We start from the raw sequence: 16,606 nt of genomic DNA, 5'->3' as shown, positions 1-16,606 counted from the left end.
GGTCCCAGAAAAGCAGATGAAAATGAATGAATAATTCAATGAATTAAACAGGAAAAAAAAGGTCAATTTTGTTTTATAGCGGTGTTTAGAAAAAAAAATCCCCAAACAAATACAAGTAATTCATTTATTTACACTGTTTAAAATACACAAATACGGTGGTAATACAAATTCTTACAGGACTGACAAATTGGCATGACTTCCACAAAAATGTGTGGAGCCCAAAACAGCCGTGGGCTTCAAAATGAGGGAGAATCAGATGAAAATATTACCCAGGAAGTCGCCAAAGTCCCCTTTACAGATGACGAGGGAACGAGATGACCAGACCAGCTTTCAAGGTGCATTAGAAAAGCCACATCAGTGCTGGAATATTTCAGAAACGGGGAAAATCCATGAACATCAGAGCAAGACTTTGATTCCTTTTCATCCTTCACAAACACAATCACCAACAAAATCACTTCCCAAAGCCGCCAGAACACAAACGTCCTCTACCAATCATTACGTAGCAGGTCTAACCATGATTCAGTCCAATGATCCAAAAGATATAAAATAAAAGCTTCCTCAAGAGTCAAAGTTCATGTTCAGAATGCACGAAAACCCCAAAGTCTGGCACTTCATTGTTGTGGCTTCGTGAAAGAGTGGATTAAAAAAAGTAACTGCTGTCAGCTTCAAACCATCTGCGGTCATTTCAGTCCTTCTAAAGAGTTGTGTGGAAACATTTACACAAATATTTTACAGTTATTTCACAGCTTGGAAACAGAAGGACACACAAGAATGGGGGTGGGGGGCAGTATTGTACAGTTAGAGAGATCAATATAGCAGACGAACGAGTGGAAACCAGTCAGTTTGCTATGAGAGATGTGTGCTGAGAGTTTGGCCCCTTTGTGGTTCGTCCACTTTACACCACCAGCTTCACCATCAGAAAGGAACCTCATCAGCTACTATTAAAACGTACATTAAAAAATAAATACAGAGTAAATAATTATAATTAAAAAAAATTGGAGTGAACCCAAACCAACGTCACCAAACAGACTCGTCTGTTGCCCAGGTTAAAATACAAAAAGAAAATTCAGTATACAAAGAAACAAAATAAACGACCCATTTAAACCACACAGACGAAACGTTAGCCTCGAGAGAACCAGAGAAAAGTTGTGCAGAGCTGAATGTGAAGAAAAGATGCAGAGAATGAATGTGAAATGGCTGGCTGATCCAGGATCTGATCGCTCAGCTCACTGGTGTGATTTCACAACAGGCCGTAGCTCTCATGGTCCATGAGAACATTTAAAGAGCGAAGGAGAGAAAATATGAGAACGTATTAGAGAGAAGTAGAAGAAGAGAGAGCCTGTAAGCAAAAAGAGGTCAGGTTGGTTCTACACCATTTTGGTTTGGTCGATAGAAGAGAGACTGACGGCTCTATCTATAGCTGATGATGAAGAGCTGTCAGTCAGCCGTGTGTAGTAAGGTTGCCCATCCATCATGCTCCATATTGCAAAGTGGAGGCTTCTGGGACATGGAGACAATCTGTGAACAGCAATGAGAAAAAGGGACACAGTAAATGATGACTGCCATTAGAGTCTGGTAATACTTGAGGATAAGGTATCATTTGTTGACACTAGTTAATGGATTACCCATCATTGCTCACTAACAAGCAGCCATACGATTTTAAAGCATTCATCACCATTAAACTAACATGGTTTTATACAGAATTTCTGACATTGAAATAGACGGACAACTTGAGAAAAAAACTTGAAGGAATAAATGACATTTACATTTAAATGCTTATTTAACTTGTAAAGTTTTTTGCCATTCCACAAAGTATCTTTAAAATACATGAATCCTTTCCATTGCTCTAAAGCAGAGATGCCCAAAGTAGGGCCAGCAGGCCAAAGTTGGCCCAATGTAACCTTTAATTTGGCCCACCAACCCATCTGAAGGGACAGTAAAAATGATGGAGAGGGCTGAAGTGAATGCCTTTAACACAGAGCTTGTCATTTCTCATTCGACGTAACATTTTTTGTGTTTTGTAGCTGAGCTACAAAAAAGCAAACTGAAATTAAATGTTTCAATTAAATAAATCGTATTTTTAAACGTAAATACTGTCACTCGACTGATCCGACTGATTGGGACCCTGCAGCCCAAGACCGGTTACTCACTGAAGCTAAGCAGGGCTGAGCCTGGTCAGTATCTGGATAGGACACCACAAAAGAAAACTGGGTTGCTGTTGAAAGTGGTGTTAGTGAGGCCAGCAGGGGGCATGCCCCAGTAAAATGTAGGGCCCTCATTACTGTTAGTTGGTGCGTTTTTTTAAAAAAGTTTTAAGACTTTTAATCCGAGGTCCTGACTCTCTGTGGTTATTAAAAATCCCATGGCATTTTTCGTAAAGAATAGGGGTGTAACCCCAGTGTCCTGGCCAAATTCCCTCCAACTGCCCTTACCCATCATGGCCTCCCAATCATCCCCATCCACTGAACTGGCTCTATCACCAGCTATGTTTCTATTCACATATTTTTATGTGCATTTAGCATTTGCGCATAAAAATCAGTTGACGGTCACGCCAAGATGCACATATATTTTTAAAATGTGCATAAAAAACATATGTGAATAACTGAGTAGGATACACTTAATATTGGATAAGAAGATGTGCATAAACTACGTTGGAAACATTTTTAAGCGCACAAATTTCAGTATGCGGATTTAAAAAAGGTCATGTGATTTTGATATAAGAGATAAAAATAATAAATAAAAATGTGTGTGAATGGACATACCAGCAGGCTGAGCACACAGTAAACTATCTAAAATGTTGTTTTGGTCATTCTAAAACGTCTTACCGTTTAAGTATTAGTGTTATTATATTATTAATGACCTCCAGAATCAAGAGCGTCTGTGCTCTGCGTCTGACACCTTCAAACGCCCCCGCACGTCACTTCGTGTCAGGATTGCCTTCGGAGGCGCAAGTTATTGGCAAGCAAGTTATTGGCAAGCAAATTAAGGCAAACACTAGTGTAATTCTGTTTTTACTGAAACAAGCTTATTATAAAATGTAAAAGTAACTATATTTACCTTCAGCCCACTAGCCTCAATCAAACTTAGTTTTTGGCCCTTCAAAAGAAAAAGTTAAGGCATCCCTGCTCTAAAGGTTGCTTTTGTATGTTTTAAATGTTAGTCATATCTACTAGATTTGTTTTTTATTTAGGAGAAAATAGTAGGATTGCATCGAATCGGTTTTCTACTGAAGGAGAAAACCTAAAATACAAAACAAAATGAGCCAAAAAAAAAAAAAAAAAAAGAGGCTCCTTTTTCAGTGCGCTGATTTTACTTTAATGCAGTTAAACCCATTTATTTCAATCTGCCAACCAAAATGCAAGAACAGTGGAGAGCACTGTCAAATAGCTTGTGTGCGCATCTGTGCTCAAAATTCAAAATAGCAAATGTTCCCATATATAAACATGCTCACTGAAGTCCCTTCAAATAATGCACCAACAGGAGGTTTCTATATAATATACTATTTCCTGCTGCTGGCAATATCACTTTGTACTGTCATGGCAACACTGGTAAAATGACTCCAAATAAAATAAATACAACTTCACTGTCAATAAAATGTGATTATTATATTGGCTTGTGTGTGTTTTTTAATCAGCATAATTAAAGTTACTGAGTAAAATATATAAAGTCTCACACAATAACTTTTTATTGTTTAATAAAATAAACATTACAATGAGCATTTTTGGTGTCAGTTTTTAGCCAAGTGTATCCAGAATTTTCATTTTCGGCATCCCTACAAAGTAGCTCCCATCATTGGTATGTATGATTGTTTGCATAAGATTCACATAAAAAAAAGTTAATTAAAAAAAAGCTAATTAAACTCACCTGGTACACCTGCCTTCACACAAGAATGTGAGGAGCATCTACTTGCCGTGGTGATCGAAAGGAATGCTATTCTGGGGTAAAGGGAGAAGGAAAGAGAGAACATTACAGTCTTCCACAACAAAACCATTTTTGCACTAACACACTACTCACACCAACCCATAATCATAATGTCTGACATATTGAAAAATACAAACTCAAAGACTTTTCCAAAAACAAAAAAACAGATTTTAGCATTTAAATTTCAACAGCATCCCACAAATTGGTTTCCAGTTTAGCTAATAAGCAGATTAAACGTAAGCTTAACGTGACGCATCAGAAAGTGTAGCCATCGTGAGAATTAAAAGATCAATTATTGCAAATCAATCAAAGATATTTCATATCATATTTATTTATTTAAAGAAATATTTTTTAAGTTTGGATACAAGACCTGTGCATGTAGTCATTCAGAGGCAACATGCAATATACAATTGGCTCTGGCAGAATCTCTTATCAGTAAAACAAACATCAAAGCAGCTCATCCAGAAACAAGACTAGCAGCTTTTCTAATAAGATTTATTAAGGATTTGACTGCTCTGCTGAAGGCCATTATTAGGGCCGTATGATGTCTGTGATGCAGAAAACACAGACACACAGTTCTTTTTAAAAACCTAGTTATTTAAACTGGAATGTCTAGATCATAAATAGTGCTGTAGAGTTCATCAAACTGCAAAATGGACTGCTGTCTGAGATTTTCAAATCTAAAGACTTAAATAATGGGTCTGCCTTTTCTGCATGTATTCGTGAATGAATGACACGGTTTGCTTTACTGCACACAATCTAATGTATTTATCTATGCATGTATCTGATCTATTTTGAGAACATACACACACAAACTTTATTTCCAAAGCTGGCACTTGACCGTTTACGTGAAAATCTTTATCATGTACACATGGAAACTCATTATCTCAAGGACAACCCATTAAAATAATGTTTAGTTTAACCTGATAAAACAATTTATGATTATTTAGTTAAATTGCTCAAATTGTTGTTACATTGAATAAGTTTTATTATTTAAAATAAATAGACAAGCTTGTTGACTACTAATAACTGTTTTAAATATTAAAATGGAGTCGAAAACATGGAAAAAACAGAATCCTTTAAAAAAAAATTTTTTATTATTATTAAACCGAGAAACACAAATTCAGGAAAAAAATTGTTTAACAAAAAAAACCAAAACAGCATTATGAGCAATGGTTTATACCTGTGATGTGGACATGCGGGAAGTGTCTTGTCGCCCCGTCAGGTCTGAGGATGACACGTTTACTGGGGCGCCACGATGAAGCCGCATGCTGACCTTGCGTTCACGCTCCATCCCAGTGACTGGTCTCGGTGAGGATGTGTTTGCTGTAAAAAAGGAAAAGAGGACTACTTATATCAGTATTTCAAGTACGTAGGAAGAGAGCAGCTGGACAGAATGTTTACCTGTGTGAGAGGTGGGTGTGAGTGGGGTGGGTGGAGCACCGTCCTGTGTAGGCCGGGGTCTGCCTGATGCTGCTGGGATCCCTCGAGCAGCAGGATTCCTGCTGTGCCTCATTCGCTCATCCCGCTCTCTCCTCTCACGATCTGCTTCCTCTGCTGTACGGTTAGCGCCCTGACAAATGGTAAATTAAATGAAAAATAAAAAAAAAATGAAACCAAACAGTTTCTTCATAGTAAGTATCATCATGTGACAGAAAATTTACTTGATGCTAAAAATACAAGTTTGCCATCACAAGACGAAAAAACATCCCAATATATATTTAAAATGTCCAGTAATAGTTTACTTTTTTGATCAAATAAATAACTGCACGGTTTGCCAGCACAAGTGACTAGTGGTGTAACGGATAACAAATCTCATGGTTTGGATCACATTATGTTTTTAGTCACAGATCGAACCATCTTTCAGATCAGTCAAAAAGAGAAGACAAATGTCATTTGCTTTTATTACATAAACAGCACTGCAAGAAACGGTTGGTTTCATAAAAAAATTAAGAAATAATCAGCTGAATAAAATTTTATTGTAAAATATTCATTACTGTGAAAAATTCGCTGTTACTACTACTGTTGCTGATAATGTTAAATGTAGAAATCTAAGATTATAATTATAACAACTCATAATTACTTTTAGTCTCATTTTCAATAAACGATTCAGTTGTTCACTCAAAACTTTGTTTCATTGCTAGATGTCTCATTTTCACAGAATTATTCAATGGCATATTTTTTATGTCTAGTTGTCGCCACCTATTTGTTAAATAATGTAATTGCTGCCTACAACTTTCATTTGAGCACATGATGGTGATTGTAATTCTTACCATAAACATCAGTGGTTTTATCTTAACTATAAACTGTTCTCCTAGTACTTCTGTGTTATTTGACTGTTTGTAACTTCATAACAAACTCAAAAGACTAAAAACTGAATCTCTTTCTTGATTTTTGTGTTTTTTCAAACACAAATTTGAATGAAGCGATTTGAAGGATTAATAAACATATGCAAATCCCCATCATTTATAATAATGTTGCGTGGGTGTTGAGATCCAGATTTTTTTTATGATTAATCGTGCAGCTTAAACTGAAAGCATAAATGCAGGCTAAACAGGTAGTGACAGAAAACACCTTTAATAACTCACCACCCCCCCCCCCCCCCACATCCCGAATAACCACAACTTCTTTTGTCATCATTATACTTTACAGGAAGGCCTAAATGCTTTCATACAAGTGCTTTGAATGATGCGAGAGGCCATCTCTCTGTGATTGTTACAAATTTAGGATTAATCTAGTGGGTTAAAAAATGGATTAATCCGTGGGTTGTGTGTTACAAACCGTGTTGTGATCCGTTACACCCCATCAAGAAAACAAAAAAATTTCCAAAATGGACAGAAATTCTATAATTACATGTCTGTATTAATAATTAATGATTAAATATTTTTGCAGACACAGATGCATTAGAATATAAACTTATATTTGAACTTGGCTGATCACATCGACTTCTGAATTACGGTTTTAACACATGGTAATTTTATAAGTTATTTAAAGAGTGACTATCATAAATATTCTCTAATATTTAAAAACTCAGAAATCCATCTACTATCTGCACAAGCAAAACACACCCAATTAAGCGCTGCTCATTGATACATTCTAATAAACCAAACACAAGTATGCAACCCTAATACAAAATGATCACACTCTAAAGTATGAAGATCATCCAAACATGTACTTACAAATTTGAGCATGTTCCAATCAAACACGTAGTCATAGGAAAAGCCCTGTCTGTGGAACAGATTCCTGAAGAGCTGCCTCAAATACGAGTAGTCTGGCTTATCATCAAATCGCAGTGACCGGCAGAAGTTGAGGTATGTGGCAAATTCAGCTGTGGGATGCATATCGAAGCTTTTAGGCACCATTTTCAAGCACAAACAAATTTCAACATACGCAACACAGATTTAAACATACATGGGTAGCCCTTGCAGAGAACTTCAATGGGAGTGGACATTTTCTTTTCACTGATACGCTCATACTTCTGTCTCTTGGTGGCGGCTTTCAGTCCCTGCCAAGGCAGTGAGCCCAAGTTGAAGTACATCAGCACATAACCAAGAGACTCCAGGTCATCTCTCCGAGATTGCTCTGTAAAAATATAAGAGCAAACAATTAGAAGTGTGGAGCATGCAAAGATGAAATGCTACTGTACAGTGATTCATGAACAAGGACTAGCATCGATGCATGCATGCACAAACTCTTCTGGGAAATGCTAAAAATATACATGCATCCTCTTGAGCATGAGTGCACACCGATGTCATACAGAGCAGTGATTTTTACGCACAATCTTCTCTAGGGTTTAAAAAGAAAGAAATATTCAGCAAGTGAGGCAAAGTGCCTTGATGGTGCCAGTGGTTTAGTGAAGAGTAAAGACTTGTTCCTGGTAATAAAAAGTTAAAGGAAAATACATCAAAAAATTTTAAATTCTGTCATCATTTACACATTCTCTACTGGTTTAACAGATTCTTTTGTTATAATTTGAAGAATGCTCAAAACCTGTAACCATTTAATTCCATAATATTTGGTTTTACTACTATGGAAGACAATAATTAATGGTTTTCAGGTATTTAATCAAAATATCTTTTTAGTGGTCAACAAAATCAAGGAATTCACAAAGGTTTGGAATCATTTTAGGGAGAGAAAATAAAATATATTTTTATTTTTTGGTTCAGCCTAATAATCAGCATGAAATTCTGTCGACAGGTCAGGTGTCTGGTGGTGTATTGGTTTTGGGTAGTAATTTTTGGCACACTTTACATCCTTATTATCATATTTTAAAAACCTACAGACTAAATGTGAGGCTCAAAATTGCAACCATTTTAAACACATATGCACCCGAAATTTTATCTATGTGACCTCAAAATAAATTTGGGAGCATTTGTGAGAGTGCATACAATTGCTGCCATGCAACCAGTTTTCACTGCAAAATGTTCACTGCATGCACAGATTCAGGAGACATTCACGCAGAATGCATCTTTGCACCTAAAACGCAGCACTCAGGAATGGTTTGAAACCATTCACATCAAGCTCTTCTTATTGGCTCACTGCTCTTGAACTGAATGTGAACGGATTGGCTAATATCAGCTGTCAATCAGAGTCAATGCCTTCCTTCTGATGACAGGGAGCTATTCACAAAAATGTGAAGGTCTGAATATGGGAGAATGAAAATAACACTGACAGTTTTTGTTTTAGAAACCATCTAAAGTTACAAATAATGTCACATCCTATTAGTGATCATGTGGTGAATGTTAATTCACCATTTACACTTTTTGAAGAGTGGATAAAAGACTTCCAGTGGGTAAAAGTCCACTATGAAAATGACTAAAGCCATTCACCATAAAGTCTGTAGGACGGAGTTCGCAGGTAACAGCATTTGCCACAAAATCTACACATTTTAATCACAAGATGTTCTATTAAAGCATTCATTTACTCATCACAATGCTGTCGACTGGTGTGCCTAAATTAAAGTTAGAAGCAGCAGTGCTACCAAGCAAAAAGGTTAATCTCGAGTCCTAAAATGAGTATTGTTGTTGACATAGCCCAGGGGTCGGCAACCCTCACTAGGGCATGCGGCTCTTTAGCGCTGCCCTAGTGGCTCCCTGGAACTTTTTCAAAAAATGTTTGAAAATGGAAAACGATGAGGGAGGTAAATATATTTTTTGTTTTAATATGGTTTCTATAGGAGGACAAACAATCTTAACGTTTTCCAATGCTGTAAAAGTGTGTAGAATATTTAATTTCAACATTTCTGTCAACGAAGATTTGCGTCATAGCCTGCGACACACGTTTCTATCAGCAGGGCGGGATGCCAGGCAGGTAGCTGTTGTAAACAAACCGGCGGCTGTGTGATGCGCCATGTAGCGCAAGCTGTCTTTGCCAAAGATGTACAGCGGGGCACGCTTTCTCATTTTCCCTCACTGAGAGAATTCAAAGAAGCCTATCCCGATCACTCACTCAACGGTGATTATTTACAAGGTGCGATCGTTGATATGCAAACTGCATTTGGGAGCAGATTTTGCGAGTTGCGAAAGGAAAAAACAAGACTGTCTTTCCTTGACACACACCCCTGGAGATTGACCCTTCCTTGTTGAACACATTCCCAGGAATGACTCGAGCTGATCTTGAAATGGAAATGGCAGGCTGTTTGTTGCCCAGATAAGGGGCACGTTGTGCACGTTCATTTTGATGTTGTTTTTTTGAATCCTCAAAATAAAAAAAAAAAACATTAAAAAATCTGATTTCTTTATTGCATTTCTTTAATTTCATCAAAGCAAAACATAATGCAATAATATTGTAATGAAGTTAAACTTGAACATTAAACATAATGCAGTAATATTGTAATGAAGTTAAACTTGAACATTAAACATAATTCATTAATATTGTAATGAAGTTAAACTTGATCATTAAACATAATTCATTAATATTGTAATGAAGTTAAACTTGATCATTAAACATAATTCATTAATATTGTAATGAAGTTAAACTTGATCATTAAACATAATTCATTAATATTGTAATGAAGTTAAACTTGATCATTAAACATAATTCATTAATATTGTAATGAAGTTAAACTTGATCATTAAACATAATTCATTAATATTGTAATGAAGTTAAACTTGAACATTAAACATATTTCATTAATATTGTAATGAAGTTAAACTTGATCATTAAACAATTCATTAATATTGTAGTGAAGTTAAACTTGAACATTAAACATAATTCATTAATATACTGTAATTAAGTTAAACTTGAGACGGCATCGTACAACAGAGTAGTCACGTGGCGCGTCATTCTCTACAGGATGCACTGCAGGGAAATGAACATTTAACCATGAAGGCTCAGTATGTATTTGTAGCCAACGAAGTCATTTTTATAGTATGCTAATATAGCTAATATAAATACATACAGCATGTGTTGCCATCATTATAAGGCTTATATAAAGCTTTTAATTTTTTGCGGCTCCAGACATATTTGTTTTTGTTTTTTTTGGTCCAATATGGCTCTTTCAACATTTTGGGTTGCCGACCCCTGACATCTCTTTAAACTATACATACAAAGAGTTCTAATACAAAAACCTCTAAGTGCCACCTGAAATTTCCATAAAAATTTAAATTTTTCTCAGCCTTCTTTCTTTGTGTCGAGATATTTCACTTTAAAGACCAGAAAAAGGACTTATTCTTTGACATAAAAGTCTGAAGACTGAATATACACACATGAGCCTGATAAAAATGCTTATTTTAGAGGAACTTTTGACAGCATTTAGAGGTTTTTGCATCTAAACACCTCATATATAGACACACAAAGCAGTCAAATTAACAAGCTCTTTAGGAAGACTGTGTTCTTACCAATGCCAAGATGTGTGTTGATGGATGCATAGCGCGCAGTGCCTGTGAGGTTCTTGTTCTCACGATAGGGAATGTGCTGGTGTGTTCGGGCATCACGGTATTTCTTTGCCAAACCGAAGTCAATTATGTAGACAAGGTTGCCTTTCTTTCCCAAGCCCATCAGAAAGTTATCAGGCTTCACGTCTCTGTGAATGAAGTTCTTGGAGTGGATGTACTCTATGCGGCTAATCTAATGTATGCAAGGTTATATAAAAAACAAAAAGAGGATTATAAAACCAAACCCAGTGTACTGAAGGCTAAATAATTCTTTATTTTGACTCATACCATCTGATCGGCCAACAGGAGGACAGTTTTCAGGCTGAATTTTCTGGAGCAGAAATTGAAGAGATCCTCCAGACTGGGGCCGAGCAACTCCATCACCATCACGTTATAATCTCCTTCTGCACCACACCACTTTATGGTAGGGATGCCAACTGCAAAGGAAAACACACAAACATCTAAGTATACAACCTGAAAAGCATGTACATGCTTACTGGCATGTATGAAACATTTTACTGATTACACTGATTTATTGAGCTTCCAAAGATTTAATTTACTGATGAAACAAGGCCCCGTTTCTCATTACCTCCACCCTGCATCATCTTGTAAATCTTGCTCTCGATATGGAGCTGTGGATGCTTTGTCTTCACACATTCCAGTTTGATGGCCACTTCCTCTCCAACTGAAATGTCTGTGCCTGGGGCAGAGCGAGAAACAGAGAAGGAACAGAGCCATTAAAACAGTGAATGGGGTCAGAACACAGCACACAGAATGTCCAACAAACTGACATGACTGCAGATCATGATTAATTGACTGAATACTTTCATGCACTACTGTAAGTTTGATCATCCTTAATGCATCCTTGCAGAAATAAGTTTTACTTTTGGAAAAATTAATTATGCAGTGATCCTTGGGTTCTTCTACACCTTATGACTGCACATGGGACAAGCCTTCCTAGCTATTTTGACATGCATAAAACATGGTCAAAATTTGAGCCAGTATCAGTCGTAAAAACAGTATTTATGCTAAAATGTGTGAACATTTTTCAACAACACATACTCAAAAATGTGTAATACTTATGATGTTTTCAGCGTCTGTGATCTTACTACATGAGGACATGCATATCAACACCAGGCTATTTCAGTTACATTAGATGAAGACATGATCAGATACACTCAGAAATGTCCCTAGAAACCATCAAAATATATTTTATTTAATTTATTTTAAATATTATAATATACATATTGTGCTATTAAACACGTATTAATTGTAATATGGTAGGCCAGTCACAATAATCAATATATTGACTTATCGCACAGCACATGACCTCAGTCCTTTTTGGTTATGCTATATATATATATATATTTCACCCATTAGGGCTGTGCAAATAATCACAATCAAATTGTGACTGATGTCTGTGTGTGAAAGTCTTACTAGCTAGCTGGGTGAGAACACTTTTGTTCTGCCCAATCAGAACTTTTCAATTTGCCTCTTATCAGCCATGCTAGTTTGCTGAGTGTTCTGTATTTTTATAATTATTATTTTTTGTTTGTATAATGAGCCACATTATCTCCCTAATTTGAGCTAAAGTGAAGTCATTTTATGTGCGTTTACTGGTTGCTCTAGAGAAAAATGAGTTCAATTTCTGAATATTAAAAAACAAATCTGAATAAATGTTGAATAAATTAAAAGTTAAAATCTTTTAATATTATTGAGCTGAAGCTTGACTACAAAATGAAATTGCAATTTGCAAATCAAATCACAATCGAAATATGTTAAAATAATAAAAAAAATTGAAAAAGCACACAGTGGACTAATCAAAATATCATATTTATTGTTTAATGGACATAAGGAAAGACCAATTTGAAACGGAAATGGCTACCCACGTCTGCTTGAACAGAAACTGAAAGATTCTTTCGGCTGGTTTCTGTTTCTGGTTGAAAAACAACCAACAGTTTAATCTTCTGTTTGGTTGTTATCAAAGAAACCCATGTCTACACACAACTTAATCAGCACGCCAGACACATATAGAGTACAAACAATCAGCAGCACCACATGACAACATTTACATCAAATGAGAGAAACATTCAAATGAGGAGCAGGAACAAACCCGTCTCTGTCAACGAACAATGTAAACAACATGGTTCTGCTCTGGCTTCAGATCAGCTTTACAGCCTTAATAATATGTTATGCAAGAGCTAATAAAAACAGAAAAGAAAAAATTGACTTTCCAATAGTTAAACATAAATATGAAAGTGGATAGAAACTGCTGATAAGGTGTTCTTAAATGCAAATTGCAGCCAACAAAACAAGATAACAAAATGAGATCTCTATTTTTGGTGGTGAAAAATAAAGAGTAGTGACAGATCTGGCATCCGATCTACATGCAACATCACATCATAAAGCCAAACCAAACGCTATGAGGTTACATAAAAGCTGATGGAAAGAAACCAGAAGTGAAAAGGAGTGGAACAGTCCTGGATGATTCACACACCTGAGGCCTCCTATGATGCCAAGTGATGCAAATGTAACGGAATCCCAGAAAAAAGGGAGAGGTAGAAGCAGATTGCGTTTTACACTGACTGTTTGATCAGTTCTAAATGCTGTAACATGACGTAACAAGTCCAATCAGGTTGGGTTTGGTCTTCTAAACATCTAATAGCAGATGATTTGATAGCATTTCACAGATGATTTGAGTCATGTGGTGAAGATCTTCGTTTAGCACTGCCTCAACAACACTTCTGACGTTCATGTATTATTTGAAAAGATTCAATTATATTGACGTACCGACGCGTGGGTGCAGTTACGAAATAAATGAGCAGATGGAGTTTTACAGTCTCAACACACTCCCCAAGCCCTGTTCTCATACACTTACAGACTGAAACAATCCCACCTATGCTGAAAAGCTTTGGGATAAAGGTCTCACCACACTTTAAGGTGATCAACATCTCTTTGCAAACACTGTCAAAACAAAGGCTGATTGCATTTGAGCTTGACATCTGGAGGTACTTTAATCGGTAAACATTCTGTTGATTGGTTTCAACCCAATTAAGATGAACAATGTTAATAAGGATAAGGCTAAAATGTGCATGTTTTCCTTGAATGCCTAAATTTACAGTAGGGCTGAAGGTTTTGCTTTAAATAAATACAAAATAAACATGATGAAGATGCGTCCATATCAAAACAAAATAACAAAAGTGTCTTCTATAAATTTTTGTTGACCTAAATATGCTTGTTACTATAACACTAAAGGGTTGCACGGTTTACCGGTACTATGGTAGTATGGAGATACCATGGCTCCAAAATACTGGGGATGCCACTGTAGTTTGTAAACGATAGTATCGTCATTAACCGTCTATCTAAAATACAAGATACAGAAAACATGGATACAATTTTTGACCATTACATGAGGCCTAATTTGGTTGGAAAAATTCTCTTTTTGTAACAAATTTGTATAATTGTATAACAATTTGTATCTTTATTTTAGTGTATTTTTGTTAGTCATCTACATAATAAACAAAAAGAATGAATACATTTTAGGTGAAGTGACATGCAAATGCTTTTTCTAATAAAAGGGAATTATTAATTACATTCAAGTGGGCATATTATAACATAAAATATAGTATTTCTGTCAATTTTCTTTATTTGATAAATTGAGTTATGATTTAGAGAATCACAATACCACTTGGTATCCCGATACTTCAGCTGGTATTAGGCATGGGACAATAACCATTTTCAAGGTATACTGTGTTTTGGAAAAGTCAAGGTTTTAAAACCGATAAAAAAAAAAAAATTCTGTTATACCATTCATAAGGTACGTGTACGATTTTTTATTTACATTTATTTTTTGCTTGTTTTTTTTTGGACAACAATATCTTCAGCAGAAAAAATATCCAAAGATGTCATTTTAAATTGTAAAGACATTTCATTTTTTTTTCTGTTTTTGAAACTAATGAAGACAGCTAAAGCTAATGATTCATTTGAATTATTTAGCCTGACATGTTTACAGCTCTAAAATATTATAAATGTTTAAAAAAAAATTAAATATAGTGTTTACAAAGGGAAAAAAGTTTGTTTATTACCCAGAGATTTCAAAAAGAACATATTTTAGAGCAGTAATAACAATACCTTGATATTTATATCCAAGGTTATCATACCGTCAAGAATCATATACCAACCCATGCCTAGCTGGTAACGTATAGTATCGTAACACGTATTTTAATGGTATCGCGACAACTCTACACGGAATGAAAATTTATTGATCATCTTCTGTAAATGAAGTTTAAAATAATGTCATTATTGTGCTCTCAAAAGTATAGAAGACAACTGAGAAATAAAACTCATAAATGTGGGATATAAACTAATTAAATCTTATCTTTATTTTTTGTGATACTGATGCTTTCAAGCATGAAAGCCATTTAGCATGTAAATAAAGAGTTCTTTAGGTTCCTGACTGTTGCTCCATGAAAGATCCATCAGTCAAAATGGTTTCATTAAATGCACCATGACCCTGTGATCAAGACAACTAGACAGCATGAATCCTACAGATCTCTGATAGTATGATCATAACAACTGCATCGACCAGTCTTGGTTGAATATCCATTAGAGGCTGAATCACCAAGTCAGGTTTGGCCTTTAGGGTGGTTCAGGTTTTCAGTAAAACCTGTGTGGACAGGTAAGATTCATTCAGAGTTTACACACAAGGGAGGTCCCGTTTGGAAATGAACACCCAGTGAAATAACTCGATGTAACGTTACATCAATTATTGTGATGTGTCATATCTCTCACATCAAAGTTTGATGTCAAAACCATAATATAACGGTCAAATGTAAAACCATGAAGTGTCAAACATTCACTAACGTTATATGAGCTTCTTTCAAATGGACGTTAAGTTTATGAACCCCAAAACTTCTTAAACTCTGAAATACGTTCTTGTCAGGGTTATAAAACACGATTGTTTATACTAGACAAACTATAACGGGTCAATATTTGGAAATACGGCTGTGACAGTTACAGCTGGTAAATAGATATAAAACATTACAGCATATTAGCCGTGTCGTATTATTGACAGTTTTATGACAACATTTGTATGAGTGTTTTGGTTCATACGTACCTAAATAAATGTCACCAAACGATCCACTTCCAATTTTTCTGCCCAGTCTGTATCTGTTTCCAACTCGTAGCTCCATTGCTGTTTATCGGTTTCCGCCGAGCGAGTCGCTGGATTGAATATCAAGGTAATTTCTATTTAACCAGACGATGTCAGCACTTAAATTCGACTTTACACAAACAAATGTAACCCGTTATTTAACTGCTACAATCCTAAATATCTTTATGCGACCCCAACCCCCCCGAATCCCTGAGGAAAATCCGGATTCTTCTGACGGAGTTCACGTTTCACCATTCCTTTTTTAACGTTTCAAAGTCCGAAATGTCACAATTTTTAGATCAGGTGAAAGCTTAGACTCTGTAGATTATGCTCCCGTAGGTTTGGTCATCGTTTTCCCCAAGGATGGTGAAGATGGAGGTGGATTTTACAAGCGGACCCGCGTCGCAGGAGCTGTCACGGGCCTCGTATCTCCTGTGGTGAACACGAACGTAGCGCTGTGACGTCACTTCCCATTGGCAACGCCTCGCTCGCTTGGCACAGTCACGTGGGAGAAACGCTGGATAAGTTTCATTAGGTCAGTCTCATTAACTGTCTCGAACAACAATTAATTCATTATTTTTGGACATCTTTACATTAGTTAAATCTAATTTACTAATGTACCATGGGTGAGTACAGAACAATGATGCTGAGTTGTGTG

General features: G+C 36.0%; 1 protein-coding gene across 1 annotated transcript; it reads right to left on the bottom strand.

Moving 5' to 3' along the window:
• Nucleotides 1-110: 110 nt before the first annotated feature.
• On the bottom strand, nucleotides 111-16,360 carry csnk1db (casein kinase 1, delta b). The gene is made up of 10 exons (NM_213250.1): nucleotides 15,913-16,360; nucleotides 11,386-11,496; nucleotides 11,085-11,233; nucleotides 10,761-10,989; nucleotides 7,333-7,503; nucleotides 7,101-7,249; nucleotides 5,326-5,494; nucleotides 5,105-5,247; nucleotides 3,865-3,935; nucleotides 111-1,518 (listed from the first exon to the last, which is right to left on the bottom strand). The coding sequence occupies exons 1-9, from the start codon at nucleotides 15,986-15,988 to the stop codon at nucleotides 3,903-3,905; spliced, it is 1,230 nt and encodes a 409-aa protein (NP_998415.1). The 5' UTR covers nucleotides 15,989-16,360; the 3' UTR covers nucleotides 111-1,518; nucleotides 3,865-3,902.
• Between the last annotated feature and the right edge of the window lie 246 nt (nucleotides 16,361-16,606).

The sequence above is a fragment of the Danio rerio genome, chromosome 12 (genome assembly GCF_049306965.1).
Source record: "Danio rerio strain Tuebingen ecotype United States chromosome 12, GRCz12tu, whole genome shotgun sequence".
In the NCBI taxonomy this organism is placed as follows: Eukaryota; Metazoa; Chordata; class Actinopteri; order Cypriniformes; family Danionidae; genus Danio; species Danio rerio.
Note: the sequence above shows the minus strand (reverse complement) of the source record. Positions and strands in the feature narration are given on the sequence as shown.